This window comes from Seriola dumerili, unplaced genomic scaffold (genome assembly GCF_002260705.1).
Source record: "Seriola dumerili isolate Sdu_G_001 unplaced genomic scaffold, Sdu_1.0 BDQW01000349.1, whole genome shotgun sequence".
NCBI classification, from domain to species: Eukaryota; Metazoa; Chordata; class Actinopteri; order Carangiformes; family Carangidae; genus Seriola; species Seriola dumerili.
Window position 1 is genome coordinate 935,086 of NW_019174604.1, and position 15,040 is coordinate 950,125.

General features: G+C 37.8%; 1 protein-coding gene across 1 annotated transcript in view; it reads left to right on the plus strand.

Moving 5' to 3' along the window:
• The window catches only part of LOC111232939 (nidogen-1-like), a 34,032-nt gene extending 21,676 nt beyond the window's left edge, over positions 1 to 12,356 (plus strand). Inside the window, exons 13-20 of the mRNA XM_022760647.1 lie at positions 1,345 to 1,587; positions 1,673 to 1,845; positions 3,022 to 3,148; positions 4,627 to 4,798; positions 4,909 to 5,066; positions 5,193 to 5,316; positions 5,643 to 5,755; positions 8,526 to 12,356. Of these exons, the coding sequence (XP_022616368.1) occupies positions 1,345 to 1,587; positions 1,673 to 1,845; positions 3,022 to 3,148; positions 4,627 to 4,798; positions 4,909 to 5,066; positions 5,193 to 5,316; positions 5,643 to 5,755; positions 8,526 to 8,644 (1,229 nt within the window). The 3' untranslated portion in view covers positions 8,645 to 12,356. The remainder of the gene's footprint in view (positions 1 to 1,344; positions 1,588 to 1,672; positions 1,846 to 3,021; positions 3,149 to 4,626; positions 4,799 to 4,908; positions 5,067 to 5,192; positions 5,317 to 5,642; positions 5,756 to 8,525) is intronic.
• Positions 12,357 to 15,040: the final 2,684 nt, after the last annotated feature.

A 15,040-nucleotide genomic window follows, 5' to 3' on the forward strand; every position in this document is an offset into this window, starting at 1 on the left:
GGTTTGTGGTTCGTCTCGCAGATAGATACCCTTGAGGATAAGAGTGTGAAGAGACAGAGGCTCTTCCAGATGTCACCGTGGCCCCTGGATGTGACCGCAGAGACGAAGATCCTCCTGCTCGTCTCTAATCTGTGGTTCTCTCCGCAGCTCAATCACATGTTTATCTGCAGCTGCCACGTCCCGAAATCTGTCTGTTCACGACTGAGAAAACTTTAAACAAAGTTAAATAAACTCAGACGTGTCAGGGGCTGTGGTGCAGGTTATTTATTAGGTTGATTAAAAAATTACAGCTGATCAAGATCAAGCAGTTTTCTGACAGTGTAAGGCAGCAACCAATATTATCGGTTAACACTGATTAATCTTTTGGCCAACATGCTAAAAAATGTCACAGTTTAGTTCGACCAACAGTCCAAAACCCAAAGACATTCAGTTTACTACCATGTAAAACAAGGAAATGCATCAGATCCTGACATGGGAAAAGCTGGAAGCTGACAATGTTTGGTGTTTTTGCTTAAAAATTACTCAATTAATCAATTGTCAGAAATAGTTGCTAATTAAACTGCTAATTGATGCAGTAAATTGATTAATCAATTAATAGTTTCGAGGAAAAGAAACTTGTATCAGTGTTTAAAGCACAAACTCTTATAATTGAACAAGAAGTAAAAAACTTTATTGAATAAAAATTGAATAAATAAAAAGAAGTTCCTGATTTGATATATCTAAAACGAACAACCATGCCCCTGTTGGTATGCTAAGCATTAGCACATTACGCTTATAATTAAATGTTATCTTGGATGCTAACATTATCAGCATGCTAGCATGATCTGCTAATGTTAGCGTGCTGACATGCTAAAAAGCTAAAACACTAAATGTTATCATGTTAGCATGTCAAAGGATTAGACTTTGGAAATATCGGAGTTAATTTGTTTTTAAAAATTTGTGCGGTGTTCGATCACTGTCTGATGAAATAAAAATATGCTAATGTTTCCATGCTAACAGCCTAATATGCTAAATATTAGCATGTCATCATACTAAGTATAAACCTGCTAAATGTTATGTTAGAGTCCTGACAGTGTAGAGTGTAATGTCCTAAAAAGGCCACCGTACAGCGCAAACCCTTTCAATTTAGGTAACAAGGGGCTTTCATCTCACGCCACGGTGTGCAGTGACACTAACAGCCTCATGGGGGCGTTGTCATAGCTACAGACTAACTGGATTTGAACCAACATTAAGGCGAGAGTCTAAAAAGACTTCTAGGATTTTGTAGCAGAGATCTTCACACTCATGACAACAACATCTAGATTCTGCAGATGTCTCACTCTGACTGTTATTCTGTGTCCTCAGAGCGGGAGAAGACCCAGTGTGAGCGTCAGAGAGAGAGCGCCCAGGACTCTGCCTCCTCCGCCCCTGGCTTATTCTCCTTCTTCCGCCCTCGGCCCGCCGTCGGTCAGTACGTCCCGCAGTGTGACGACCACGGCGCCTATGAGCCCACGCAGTGTCACGTCAGCATCGGACAGTGCTGGTGTGTGGACGCCAACGGTCAGGAGATCCCCAACACCCGCACCGGACCCGGCAACACGCCTCTCTGTGAGTCAACTCAGTCCTCCGAACACCATGACACTTAAAATCTAAGTCACAAGAACAATTAATCAACAACGTTCCTCCTACACAGGTATCAACCAAGTTGTGACTCCTCCTCCTGTGGGTCCGACGCCGCGTCCTGACGTTCACCCCGTCGCCCCAGGAACACACCTGCTGTTTGCTCAGAGCGGGAAAATCGAACATGTTCCTATGGACGGATACAACATCAAGAAGGAGGAGGCCAAACCTCTGCTGCACATCCCTGTAAGACTGAAACAGACGACATTCAGACCTGCCAACGACCTTCCAAGAAATAAGATTCTTCAGTTCTGATTCTGATTATTGATCCCAGTTTTGATCAAATCCTGGATTCTTATTACTTATTTAAATAAACCAGGAGACGATGAAAGAAACAGGAACATTTAGCAGGTGTAATGTTTACCATGTTCACCATCTTGGTTTAGCCTGTTAGCATGTTAGCATTAAACTCAAAGTACAACTGTGGCTGATGGGAATGTCATTAGTTTTGGAGGTATTGGGTCATAAACCAAAGTATTGGACAAGGATCATCAGAGTCAGTGGGATTCATCCTCTGGAGAACATGAATGTCTGAACCAAATGTCATAACAATTCATCCAATAGCTGTTGAGATAGTCTGGACCACAATGGTGGATACATCATCCACACAGCTACGCTGCTAGCATGGCTAATCAAAGGTTTAGCTTCTCAGAACATATATATGTCAGGTCTCCAAAGGTAACCAACCCTTTTTTTTAGCAGTTTCCTTCTGCTTCCAGTCTTTGTGCTAAGCTAGGCTATCTTACTGGTGGTGAAAAGCAGGCAGCCTCACCTGGGTTGTGGCTGAGGGTGAGTCCTGAGATTTGTTGTGATTTGGAGAAGAAGGCAGTTTGTATCTTTGTCGCAAATGTTTATTGATTAGCTCAGTTTACTGACAGATCAACGGGGAAGTGTAGTCATTTTTAAAAGCGTAAATTTTGAATTTTGAATGTCGTTACCGTTCGAATATTAAATTTTCTCCATGAATAAATGAATTTGGAATAAAAAGTGACAGCCTGAGGATAACGGCTGAGATCTTGGAACATGACAAAAATGATTCTTGGCTTCTTCCTGTTTTTGTCCTCGTATGTAAAGATGTTGAAGAACATACAGAGTCACACACTGTCACTGTTCATCATGAAACAATGAAACAATCCTCCGTTTGTTCTTCAGCAGATTTCAGCATCTGAACTCTTTTCTTCTCTGTCATGAAGTCCATAAATCTTCAGTCATTCAGCAGCGTTAATGCACTTCAGCTGAACACAGAGCTCTCCGTCAGTGTCGGCGTCGTCGAGCTGATGCTCTGTCGCTTCAGACAAAAGACTCTTTGAAAACGTCTCCAGATGAATGAAACCATCTGTCTCCTCCTGTGTTTCCTCTCAGGACCGGGTGGTGATCGCCTTGGCCTACGACTGCGTGGAGAAGATGGTTTACTGGACCGACATCACCGGGCCGGCGATCAGCAAAGCCAGTCTGAGTGGAGGAGACATTGTCCCAGTCGTGACTAAAGGTACAACAGACGTCACTGGATTAGAAATAAATGCACAGTCACATCAGCAGAAAACAAAGAAAGTGGAAATGTGCACAACAGTTTAACTTTCATGAGTAGTTGTTCAGCCGTTCAAATCTTTCCCAACCTTTTCCAACTCCTGACCCACTCGAAAATCTCAAAAATGTTGGCGGCCCACATCCAAGCCTGTAACAAAATGGAAGCCAATTAATGTCTCCTTAGAGCAGTTTTTATTTTAATATCAATCAAACATTGGCTTATTACAGTGATAGGCTTTGATAATTACTAATTAATAAAATTTTCTCTACAATTGTACTTAAATTGTTGTTAAATTGTTTTGCACACGATTTGCTCACTTGCAATACCTTCGCAGCCCACCAGTGGGCCCCGGCCCACGGGTTGGGAACCAGTGCTCTAGATTATTTGATCATGACGAAAAGTCGTACTACCTAATTACTGGCCCTCTAATTAGGGGCTATGTTCATTACACCCCATAACAATGAAAATTTTGGACAGATCAAACTACAGTAAGTGGGGACAAAAATGTAAAATTTGTCCTGAAGGTGGCGCTAGAGGAAAGGTCATTAAGACCACTGTCCTCTGGAACTGTGTTTAATGTGAAAAACAAGTTTAATGCAAGAGGTGTTGTAACTACAGTTCCAGTTCATAGTTTTGAAGCTCAGAGTGAGCTGCTCCACAGCCGCCATCTTGGCAGTGTCTGACTCTGCCCCTAACTCCCAGCTAATCCAAATATGGTCAAAGAGGGGGGGTATGTGTGGAGCTGAGACTTAGGTCCATGACGGTTTGTGGCGAGCATATGCTCACCCATCTGTCAATCAAAGAGGCCACATCCTCAACCCTCCATAACTGTAGTCCTTAATAAAATGTAAACAGGTGAGTTATATAAACAGGTGTCATGAAGGAGGAAATTATCTCTAGAGACCAAAACAGTTTTTGTACCAGGCTGTAAACATGTTTATTTCTGCTGTAAAGTTGGACATTTTAACATGGGAGTCTATGGGGACTGACTCACTGTTGGAGCCAGACTCTAGTGGTCATTAGAGGAACTGCAGCTTTTGTCTCTTCAGTGTTGCTTCATTTTTCAGCCCTGGAGGTTGATGCGTGGTTTCAATTGATAATGTCCACTCTTTAACCTCTTTCTTCCAGCAGGTACCATTGACCACCTCAATCTCAGTGCGTGAAAATAGAAATCTGACACGTACTGTACAGATACAGTACACTTGACAAATCATATCAGGACAAAACCTAGATCTATTAAATTATTGCATGAAACGGTAGCAGTTGGAGTCTCTGGTCCCACAGTTGAATACACTACAATAATAAAGTTGCTTCCAGTGTTTTTTCTTTGTTTGGAAGTCACCTGAATGAACCCAGAGGGTGTTATCCTCCAAGGTTAATCACAAACCTAGTCAGTGATTGTCAAATCTGAGAGTGTGAACCGTACCTTCTGTCTTCAGAGCTGCAGAGTCCTGAAGGCATTGCCATCGATCACGTGTCCCGACTCCTCTTCTGGACCGACTCCATGAAAGACACCGTGGAAGTCTCCAAGCTGGACGGCAGCCAGCGTCGAGTCCTGTTTGACACCGACCTGGTGAACCCTCGGCCCATCGTTGCCAACCCGGCATACGGGTGAGTGATGAGACTGATTAATCTGAAACAGTATTTCAGTCACAACGTTGAGTACTAGTAGTAGCAACTGGTCTAGTTTGTTCTAACTGGTTTGGTTCTGTTGGTTTCAGGCGGCTGTACTGGGCAGACTGGAACAGAGACGGGCCTAAAATTGAGATGTCCAACATGGACGGGACAGACCGGACCATCCTGGTGAAAGATGACCTGGGACTTCCCAACGGTCTGACCTTTGACCCTGACAACCAGCAGCTGTGTTGGGCCGATGCAGGTCAGAATAATGAAGAATACCTTCCTCAGATTCATTTAGAGTAAAAACTTCTGTGAGAGCTGCTGTAGCTCCAGATGATTTCATGATCGTGTTTCCCTTGCTGACGATTTGTTGATTGGTCTGCAGGAACTCGTAAGTTGGAGTGTATGGATCCTCACCGGCGGCTGAGGAGGCAGATCGTTGATGGGATCCAGTATCCCTTCGCTCTCGTCTCGTTTGGAAGGAACCTCTATTACACCGACTGGAGGAGGTACGGACTGACAAACAGATTCACTCATCCACAGATTCAACAGGTTTTAAGTAGATGGTTTCATCACATCAGGTTTTAGTAATCGCACGACAACAATGAAACTCTCCAAAACCTTCAGTCTCATTTCCATTAACAGGCTCAGGGACTGAGTGGATTTTAAATAAACAGCATCACTGTGCTGTAAACACTGCTCTGTTGTTTGGCTGAAACTGTCACTTAAGAGACTTAAGTGTGTTTAACAGCGGTGTAAATTTGAGGTTGCTCAAACTTCACTGTGTGGTCTCGGTTAAATGTTTACATGATTTAACCTTTGGGGTTGTTCACAGGGAGGCGGTGGTCGCTGTGGACCGTCACTCAGAGAAAGAGACAGAAGAGTTTCTGCCACAGAAACGCTCTCGGCTCTACGGCATCACCACGACGCCCACGCAGTGTCCACAAGGTACAACTCATTTCAGTCAACCCCTCGGTCTGTTCAGTGAAACAACAGGAAATGATGAAGGAAAGGAATCAAGGAAATAAGGAAGGAGATAAACAATCATATGTGGTAAAGTTTAAAGGAATAGCTCTACATTTTGTAAGATATGTTTATTTCTTTTCTCTCTGTGAGTGAGATGAAGATCGGAAAGAAAGCACTTAGCCTAGCTTAGCATAAAGACTTGAAGCAGGGGGAAACAGCTGGACCTGTGACGGCCTGTTCAGTGACCCATACATGAGTCCAGATCCAGGAAACGTTAACTGATTGATCATATAACTAGGATTATGGGTACATACAGCTGGGAAGTAACAGAAATGTGATATAAAAATCAGAAAATTCATGTTCAGTCACAATACGTTTCTGTTGAACAAAATTTACACCCACTTGTTAATTAAACTCATAATTAAAACATTGATCAGAACAATCACAGACTGTATAACAACAGTTTCTAGGCTGGTCATGGGATAATGTATTAAATGAATAATATTAATAAAGATAAAGCATGCCACATTAATAACTTCTCCACTTCCAAACACTATTTGCCAAACGAGCAAATCCGCTCATTCACAGTTGAACTAAGGTGAACTCCTCGCACCGAAACAGGAAGTGCACACTTGAATTTGCTGGAACAGGGGACGGATATTGTAATGTAATATTATTGATATTGTTTCATTTTCGTCAGTCTTCGATCTGTGTGGAGGTAAAAAAAGGTTTTAATTGAGCTCCATTCGATATTAAAAAGTCTTACATTTAAAAGTGAAAACTGTAGAGACCACGTGATTTGGAAATTGTAATTCTTTGTGTGTGATTTGGGTGAGCTTGCCCTTGAACACTGAGGCTGTCCATGTTTTCCTGTCTGTTCTAACACCAGGACTCTATAAGCTCACAGCTCTGTGGAGTCTTGGATCAGCGGAGCAGTTTAATGCAGTGGGAGTACAGATGTGTTCGCTGAGCGTAGTAATTGATTCCAGACTCGTATAGCGTGTGGATGGATATAAGCGTGGGAACTCCGTGGTGAAACCAGCTGTGGATAGGGAGAGTCACAGCTGGCTCTGAGCCCTGAACTATACAGCAGGCAGCGATGAGAAACAGCTTCACTGTCTGCGTCCACCTGCTGCTTTCTCTGTTACACTAATGGGTCGATGAGTTTCAGCCACCAGTGATGAACTGATTCTCCACTTCCTGAAGCTGCAGCCACACTAAACATTTCTATTTTAATTGTGTTACGACTCCTTTTGTGGCAAGGTGAAAAAGGAGACGAAACGACAACCAAAACTGAATCAAGGAGCCATGTGTCAAGTAAAGAAAAATGGTTTATTATAAACAGAAATCTATTAACAAAAATGCAATGGTGGAGGAGGATGGGGCGAGGGGGTTGTACCAAACAAACTGAAAAGGACAACAAAACTGGGCCTATCTAGACTCAAAATAAAACTTAAACCAAAATCCTGAGTCTTATCTAATAAAGGTTAACCAAAAGTAAATACAAAGGTGGCACCAACCCTAAAACCTAGTGTGTATATACAGAGAATTCCTACGTAAGTGGAATGTAAAGGGTACCCCGACTTACCTGTGTGCACCACCTCACTCCACAAACCTTGTTTAAAAGAAGGTACTAAATCAGCTCAAATTCACAAACCGAAAACACAACAACCAGAGAGAGAGAGAGAGAGAGAAGAGGGGGGAAACACCCACAAACACAAATGCCCTTCTCTCAGCCAGGCATTTAACACTTGGCAGTATGTTTAGTCATCAGTTTTTTTTACACTGCATCACCAGCGGTCTTCTGTTAACAAAGACATTTAATGTGGGCAAAAGCTCTTTCACTCCTTGGCTGTTCGGAGAGTTTTATCTGAAACTTACGCTTCAGCCAAGAAATATGGGTCCACCGTAAAACTCTGCTCTGGGCCCATATTTATCAAACTTGTAATAATTACATTTTTTAAAATTATTATACATATATTCTATGTTCTTGCAGAATAGCAAACCACTAAAAAGCTGCAAGGATTTTTTTTAAGAGTGTACAATATGGCAGATTTAGGTGTCAATCTATACCTCTGATTGGCTATCCCTTCATGTGATTAATCATGTGATCACATGAGAGTTACACTCGAATCGCACTGCATCACAATAGGGCTGAATCATATTGTACTGCATTAGTAGTAGCTTGTATGTATCTTTAATGTACTGGATTGTTGACAATGCGTCAAGATGTGTATCTCCTCATTGGCTTCAGTGATGCAGACGCACATCACAGGAAGACATCACTTTGGTCTCTTACAGATCGGCTTTTTTCTGACAAAAATTATTAATCAATCAACATAGAAAATAATTGTTACATGCAGCCACAATTAGCATGTTTAATATCGCAGGATAAAACAGTTAACATCATAACTCAAAGCAGGAAAAACACATTTTATTCTGAAAATGAATCAATTGCTTTGGAGAACAGTTGCCGTGAATCGTCCTTAGCATATTTGAGATGTATAAACATTGGGATTGTTTGTTTTTAAGACATAATTATTATTATTTATTAATATTTTTATTTAACTTTTATTTAACCTCCTATGTAGACTCATAAAAGTTGGTGGAATACAAAAAAAACATGAATAGAACAAAGACTCAATGACTGAGCTGGAGCAGCTCTCACACAGAGGAACTGATTGACTTAATCTAAAGCAGCAGCCTTGATATTAAAGATTTCCTAACCTTCTTCCCTTGTCTCTCCCATCAGCTTATAATTACTGCTCCAACAACGGTGGCTGTTCTCACCTGTGTTTGCCGCGGCTCGGCGGGTTCACCTGCCGCTGCCCGGACGCCGCCGATGGTCAATGTGTGGAGAGGAACCTGTGAGTCTACAGAGCGACAATAACACTGCCACCGCTGGGAGAGGAAAAAAAAGACAAAACACACTTAACTGAATTTCGGTGTTTTCTACTTTTCTTACTTGAATTGAACGTTTCTACAATCATTTTAGAGTTGAGAGTTTTACGTTTTGTTGGCCTTTGAAAACTGTTCAGACCTCACTATATTTATGACGTCACACTTCAGGTGAGATAATTAACTTTCTTCCTGTTACTGTTGAATTCAGATTTGGTTTCATTCCAATATTAGAAATAAGTGACTAAAAAAAGAATACAGGGATTTTTTGAAAGACAGCAGGTAACTGAAAACCCTTTCACCAGATAATAATTATTTGAAAAGGTACTGAATGATGAACTTCAGGTTGTGTTTTTAATGTAAAACTCTTATTGAATTCTCACAGATGTGGTCTGAAAGATAAGTGTGAGAAACAATCAGATATAATTCTAATACCGTATTTTCCGCACTATAGGGCGCACTGGATTATAAGGCGCACTGTCAATGAATGGTCTATTTTCCAACTTTTTTCATATATAAAGCGCACCGGACTATAAGGCGCATTAAGTGAAACAAAACAGTCAGATAAGTCAGTCAGTCAAACTTTATTAAACACGTTCACAATAACTCTCAACATTGTTCAAATGTTAATGAGCGTATTCACAATAACTCCCAACCTTGTTCAGTTGTAACACGTAAAAAAAACACAGTCTGTTCTACTGCGTGACTGACAGCCTTGAGTCTGAAGTCCGCGTCGTAAGCGTGTCTCTTGACAGGTGCCATTTTGGGGTCTTTATACACACACACTGTAATATTATGGTGAAGCACATGTATTACTCCGCGACGCTCCTGACTACGGTAGCCATAACAACCAGAATTAATCCATATATAAGGCGCTCCGAATTATAAGGCGCACTGTTGTTTTTTGAGAAAATGAAAGGCTTTTAAGTGCGCCTTATAGTGCGGAAAATACAGTAATGTCGTAAGGTTTCTGAAAATGAAATTTTTGTTTCAGATAAAGACAACTTAAATTCTTCAATACGTTGTGCAAAGTTGAACATGAAGAATCTCACTGAGATTTCTTGACTCAACAAGAACTCCATATATGATTGTTTAGGTCTGAGTTCTTGAATTTCACCCACCAAACAAGTCAATGGTTTTGTTTTTATGAGAAGTCATCTTGCAAGAAGCTGGACACTAATCACATACTGACAACATCCAATAATGTATACAGTATCAGCACGTATATCAGCAGAGGCTGAACAACCAGATCTGCTTCTAAATACTCACATGGATAAATTACAATCATACTGATTGGCTGACAGCGGATATCTATGAGTAACTTGTTTGAGTAGCAAATTTTCAAGTTAGTCTGACTCATCATTAGTGAGTTACACCCAATCAAATTCATCCTTTTGCTGTAGTGTCGCTTATGGCCTCAATGTCACCAAAATATGGCCGCAACAGCACAAAGTGTTCAAGAGTTTAGACAAGAGTTTACGCCTACAAGGAACTGTCAATTAGTTACAACAAAACAGTTTGTAACAACAAATTAATCATTTTAGGAATCGAGGATGATGATCATGATTCAAGAGTTATGAACCAAAATGTCAAACATTTCTAACTCTGGCCACATGGTGGCACTGTTGGTTCAGTCACATTCATCAAGTTTTTCTATGTGCACATTAGCAAATACTTTTCTACCTAAATTAGAAATAATCAGGAGCTCCTCGGCGCGGGTGATGTTTCAACTGAACTGCAGTGATTTTAACACATACGTGATGTCAAATGTCTCATGAGCATCATGTTTGTTGACACGTCTTCAAATCTTTTGACGCAGTCTGTGCAGATGTGGTTGGCTAAGAATACCTGTTTTACATGAACGTGCTACCTTTTACTGACAGAAGGTTTGTCTGATTGAGAAATCCTTTTTTTAAATAACCAACTTAAATTACACATAAAACCACATTTTCTTCTTGTTTAATTGGTGATGAGGTGAATAACAGTTAAATGAAGCTGACTCAAGTTTTTCATTGGTAAATAAAACTTTACCAATCCTAAATTATTCTGTATTTTAGTATCATATATCATAAAATTAGAGTAGTTTTGTTTCTTCCCCATTACTGACATGTATGTTCAGCATTGTGGAAATGAACTCTGCATCACTATGAGCCAGTGACAGATCCTGGAACAGCGTCAGAGTTTAATAAGGGCTAAAAAAACATTTTATTACTTACAAGATTTATTCTGTTGTCTGTGCTAAAACGCAATGTATTTTTTATATGAACTTGTAAATATTTACCTGATATGCAGATGGTATTGTTTTTTGGTTTTTTTAATGGTGCTGATGTTAGCCTGAGATCTACCTGATGATGATGATGATGATGATGATGATGATAATGATAATGATGATAACTGTGTAGGTGTGTGCAGGTTGTGTCTAGAGCCCAAGTGGGTGTTTGTTGGGTTGCAGCTTCGGTTTGAACGTCTCATGTAAACATCATTTTACATTCAAGACTTGAGACAACAAATGTTTGGTTTTAAAGACACTCTCATAATTGTGAAATACGGAGGTTTATTACTGTCAATATTAAAATGAAATCCTTTCAACCAATTTAATCAAACTGTTTTGAAGGAAAATTCTCAAACATTAGAAAACTGGGCATAATTCAAATTCAAATGCAATTTTCTTTTTTTTTTGTGGAAAAGTTTTTTTAATTTTAACATTTTTAATTGCATAGATAATTTGATTTTGATTTCATTTTAATATTTCAAGGCTACCACACTGTTCTACCTGCTGCTAAAAACAAATGTCAAATTCTTTCAGTTTTTTGAGGTTTTCTTTATATAAACAATAATGGCAGTTCGAGTCCCGGTACTGGATTTTGAAACTGATACAAATATTTAAAAGCTTTATCACTCTGACTTTTATTTTCACCTCAGACTTAAAAATAAAGACATTATTGCTGAAGAGTCGTCACAGAAACGTTATCTGATGCGAAAATGTTTTCACTTCAGCCTCCAAATTTAGCAACAGATGACATTTCTATGAGAAAACTTTCTACCAGAAAATTTTCCAGTGAGCACAAGAAACTTTGGGAAAACTTCTGGGCTCTGTAATGATCACTCATGGGGGCTGCCATTTTTGTTTTATCAAACACTTTGTGAAACAGGTAAAAACTGTCTTATTAGTGTATTGTGAAACTCAATTTATCATGTGACATTTTTTAGCTCCTCACATACTGTATAAATACTGATGATTACACCACAGACACATCACTGGGCTCAGTGGGTTGTAGGTGAAGTGAACGGCAGGTTAGTGTCACGTTGGCTTTGGGAAACTCAGCTCAGGTTTTGTTTTTTTAATTGTTAACTGAAAACCCATCAGGGAGGATCAGTCCAGCAGGGCCGCACAACAGCAGCACATCACTGACTGTGGTAAATACTGAAGTTAATTTTTAATTACTTGATTAAATTACTGGGGGAACAGACATGTGCCTTATGTAAAAACAACTTTCATGTTAATTCACATTGTCTTGAATGTGTCCTGCAGTGGCAGTAAGAAGAAATAAACATGGTTGGTCAGTGTTGTGCAGCCCTGCTGACTGATCTTATGTGCATCATGTTCGGTCTGTGACATGAAGTACTGTCTGTCTGTACTGAGCATCAGCCAAAGAGGGAACATTAACAGCCTGTACAGCCTCAATAAAACCTTTTTTAAATACAAAAGTATTTGTTTGTGTTTGTGTTTCATTGGATCGATGAGTCAGTGATGGGAAAATTAGTCTTTCCTAATTAGCAATTCTTCCATGTTAGTGGAGAGCAGGGTCAGCGATAGCACATTTAATTCTAATGTCATTTAAAGGAATTTCTGTCATCAATTAGATTGGCTACAGTAGCCAGGCTAACAAAGGCTATTTTAGCTCAGAGTCTTAATGTACTATGTTTTTGACACCTTACTATACTATGATGTTTTTATGACACTTAATAACTTACTATACTATAAAGTTTTTATGACATTTTTGATGCCTTACTATACTATGACATTTTTGTGAAATTTCTGACGCCTTACTGTACTATGAGTTTTTTCTGACATTTTTTACACCTTATACAGTGACATTTTTATGGCTTTTTTTGCTTTATTATATTATGACGTTTTGTGGACTTTACATGCCTTATTGTACGATGACGATTTTTGCTTTACTATACTGGGACCTTTTTTGTCTTACAATACTATTACGTTTTTATGGCTTTTTATGTCTTATTTTACTATGACATTTTCATGGCTTTTTATGACTTACTGTACTATGACATTTATTGCCTTAATATACTATGACCTTTTTTGTATTAATATACTATGACGTTTTTATGACTATTTTTGCCTTACTATACTATGATGTGTATGGCTTTTTATATCTTACTAAAGCATGAAGTTTTTTTTTTTCCTTACTATAGTATTATGTTTTTTTGACTTTTAATACCTTACTCTACTAGGACCTTTTTTGTCTTACTATACTATGATGTTTTTTTGCATTAGTATACTATGAAGTTTTTATGCATTACTATACTACGACATTTTTTGACATGTTTTTTTGCCTTACTATAGTATTATGTTTTTTACTTTTTTTGCCTTCATATATTATAGCGTTTTTTGTATTACTATACTATGACGTTTTTTATCTTATATTACTATTAAGTTTTTTTGAGTTTTCAATCCTAACTATACTATGACATTTTTTTCCTTACTCTACTATGATGTTTGTTGCCTTACTATACTATGACGTTTTTTGCCTTACTATACTATGACATTTTTATAACTTTTTGTGCCTTACTATACTATGATTTTTTGTGCCTTACTATACCATGACTTTTTATGTCTTACTGTACTATGACTTTTTTTGACTTTTTATGCCTTATTATACTATGACTTTTTATGTCTTACTATATTATGACTTTTTTATGCCTTATTATAATTTCGTTTTTATGACTTTTTATGCCTTACTATTCTATGACTTTTTATGCCTTACTATACTATGACGTTTTTATGACTTTTTACGCCTTAATATACTATGTCGTTTTTATGACTTTTTATACCTTACTATACTATGACTTTTTATTCCTTACTATACTATGACGTTTTTTTGACTTTTTATGCCTTACTATACTATGACGTTTTTTTTTCTTTTTATGACTTACTATACTATGACGTTTTTTTGACTTTTTATGCCTTACTATTCTATGACTTTTTATGCCTTACTATACTATGACGTTTTTATGACTTTTTAAGCCTTCCTATACTATGATGTTTTTATGACTTTTCCTGCCTTACTATACTATAACTTTTTATGCCTTACTATACTATGACGTTTTTTTTACTTTTTATGCCTCACTATGCTATGACTTTTATTTTGACTTTTTATGCTTTACTATACTTTGACTTTTTATGCCTTACTATACTATGACGTTTTTTTCAATTTTTATACCTCACTATACTATGACATTTTTTTAACTTTTTATACCTTACTATACTATGACTTTTTATACCTTACTATATGATGACTTTTCATGCGTTACTTTATTATGACGTTTTTATGACTTTTTATACCTTACTATACTATGACTTTTTATGCCTTAATATATTATGACGTTTTTTTAACTTTTTATGCCTTACTATACTATGACGTTTTTTTGACTTTATATGCCTTACTATACTATGACGTTTTTTTTACTTTTCATGCCTTACTATACTATGAATTTTTTTGACTTTTTATGCCTCACTATATTATGACTTTTTTTTACTTTTTATGCCTTACTATACTATGACCTTTTTTTTGCTTTTTATGCCTTACTATACTATGACTTTTTTTTTACTTTTTGTACCTTATTATACTATGACTTTTTATGTCTTACTATATTATGACTTTTTTATGCCCTATTATAATGTCGTTTTTATGACTTTTTATGCCTTACTATACTATGACGTTTTTATGAATTTTTATGCCTTAATATACTATGTTGTTTTTATGACTTTTTATACCTTACTATACTATGACTTTTTATGCCTTAATATATTATGACATTTTTTTAACTTCTTATGCCTTACTATACGACGTTTTTTTGACTTTTTATGCCTTACTATACTATGACGTTTTCATGACTTTTTACGCCTTACTATACTATGTCATTTTTATGACTTTTTATGCCTTACTATACTATTACTTTTTATGCCTTACTATACTATGACTTTTTATGCCTTACTATACTATGACTTTTTTTTACTTTTTATGCCTGACTATACTATGACATTTTTATGCCTTACTATAGTATGACGTTTTTAGGACTTTTTATGACTTACTATACTATGACTTTTTATGCCTTACTATTCTATGA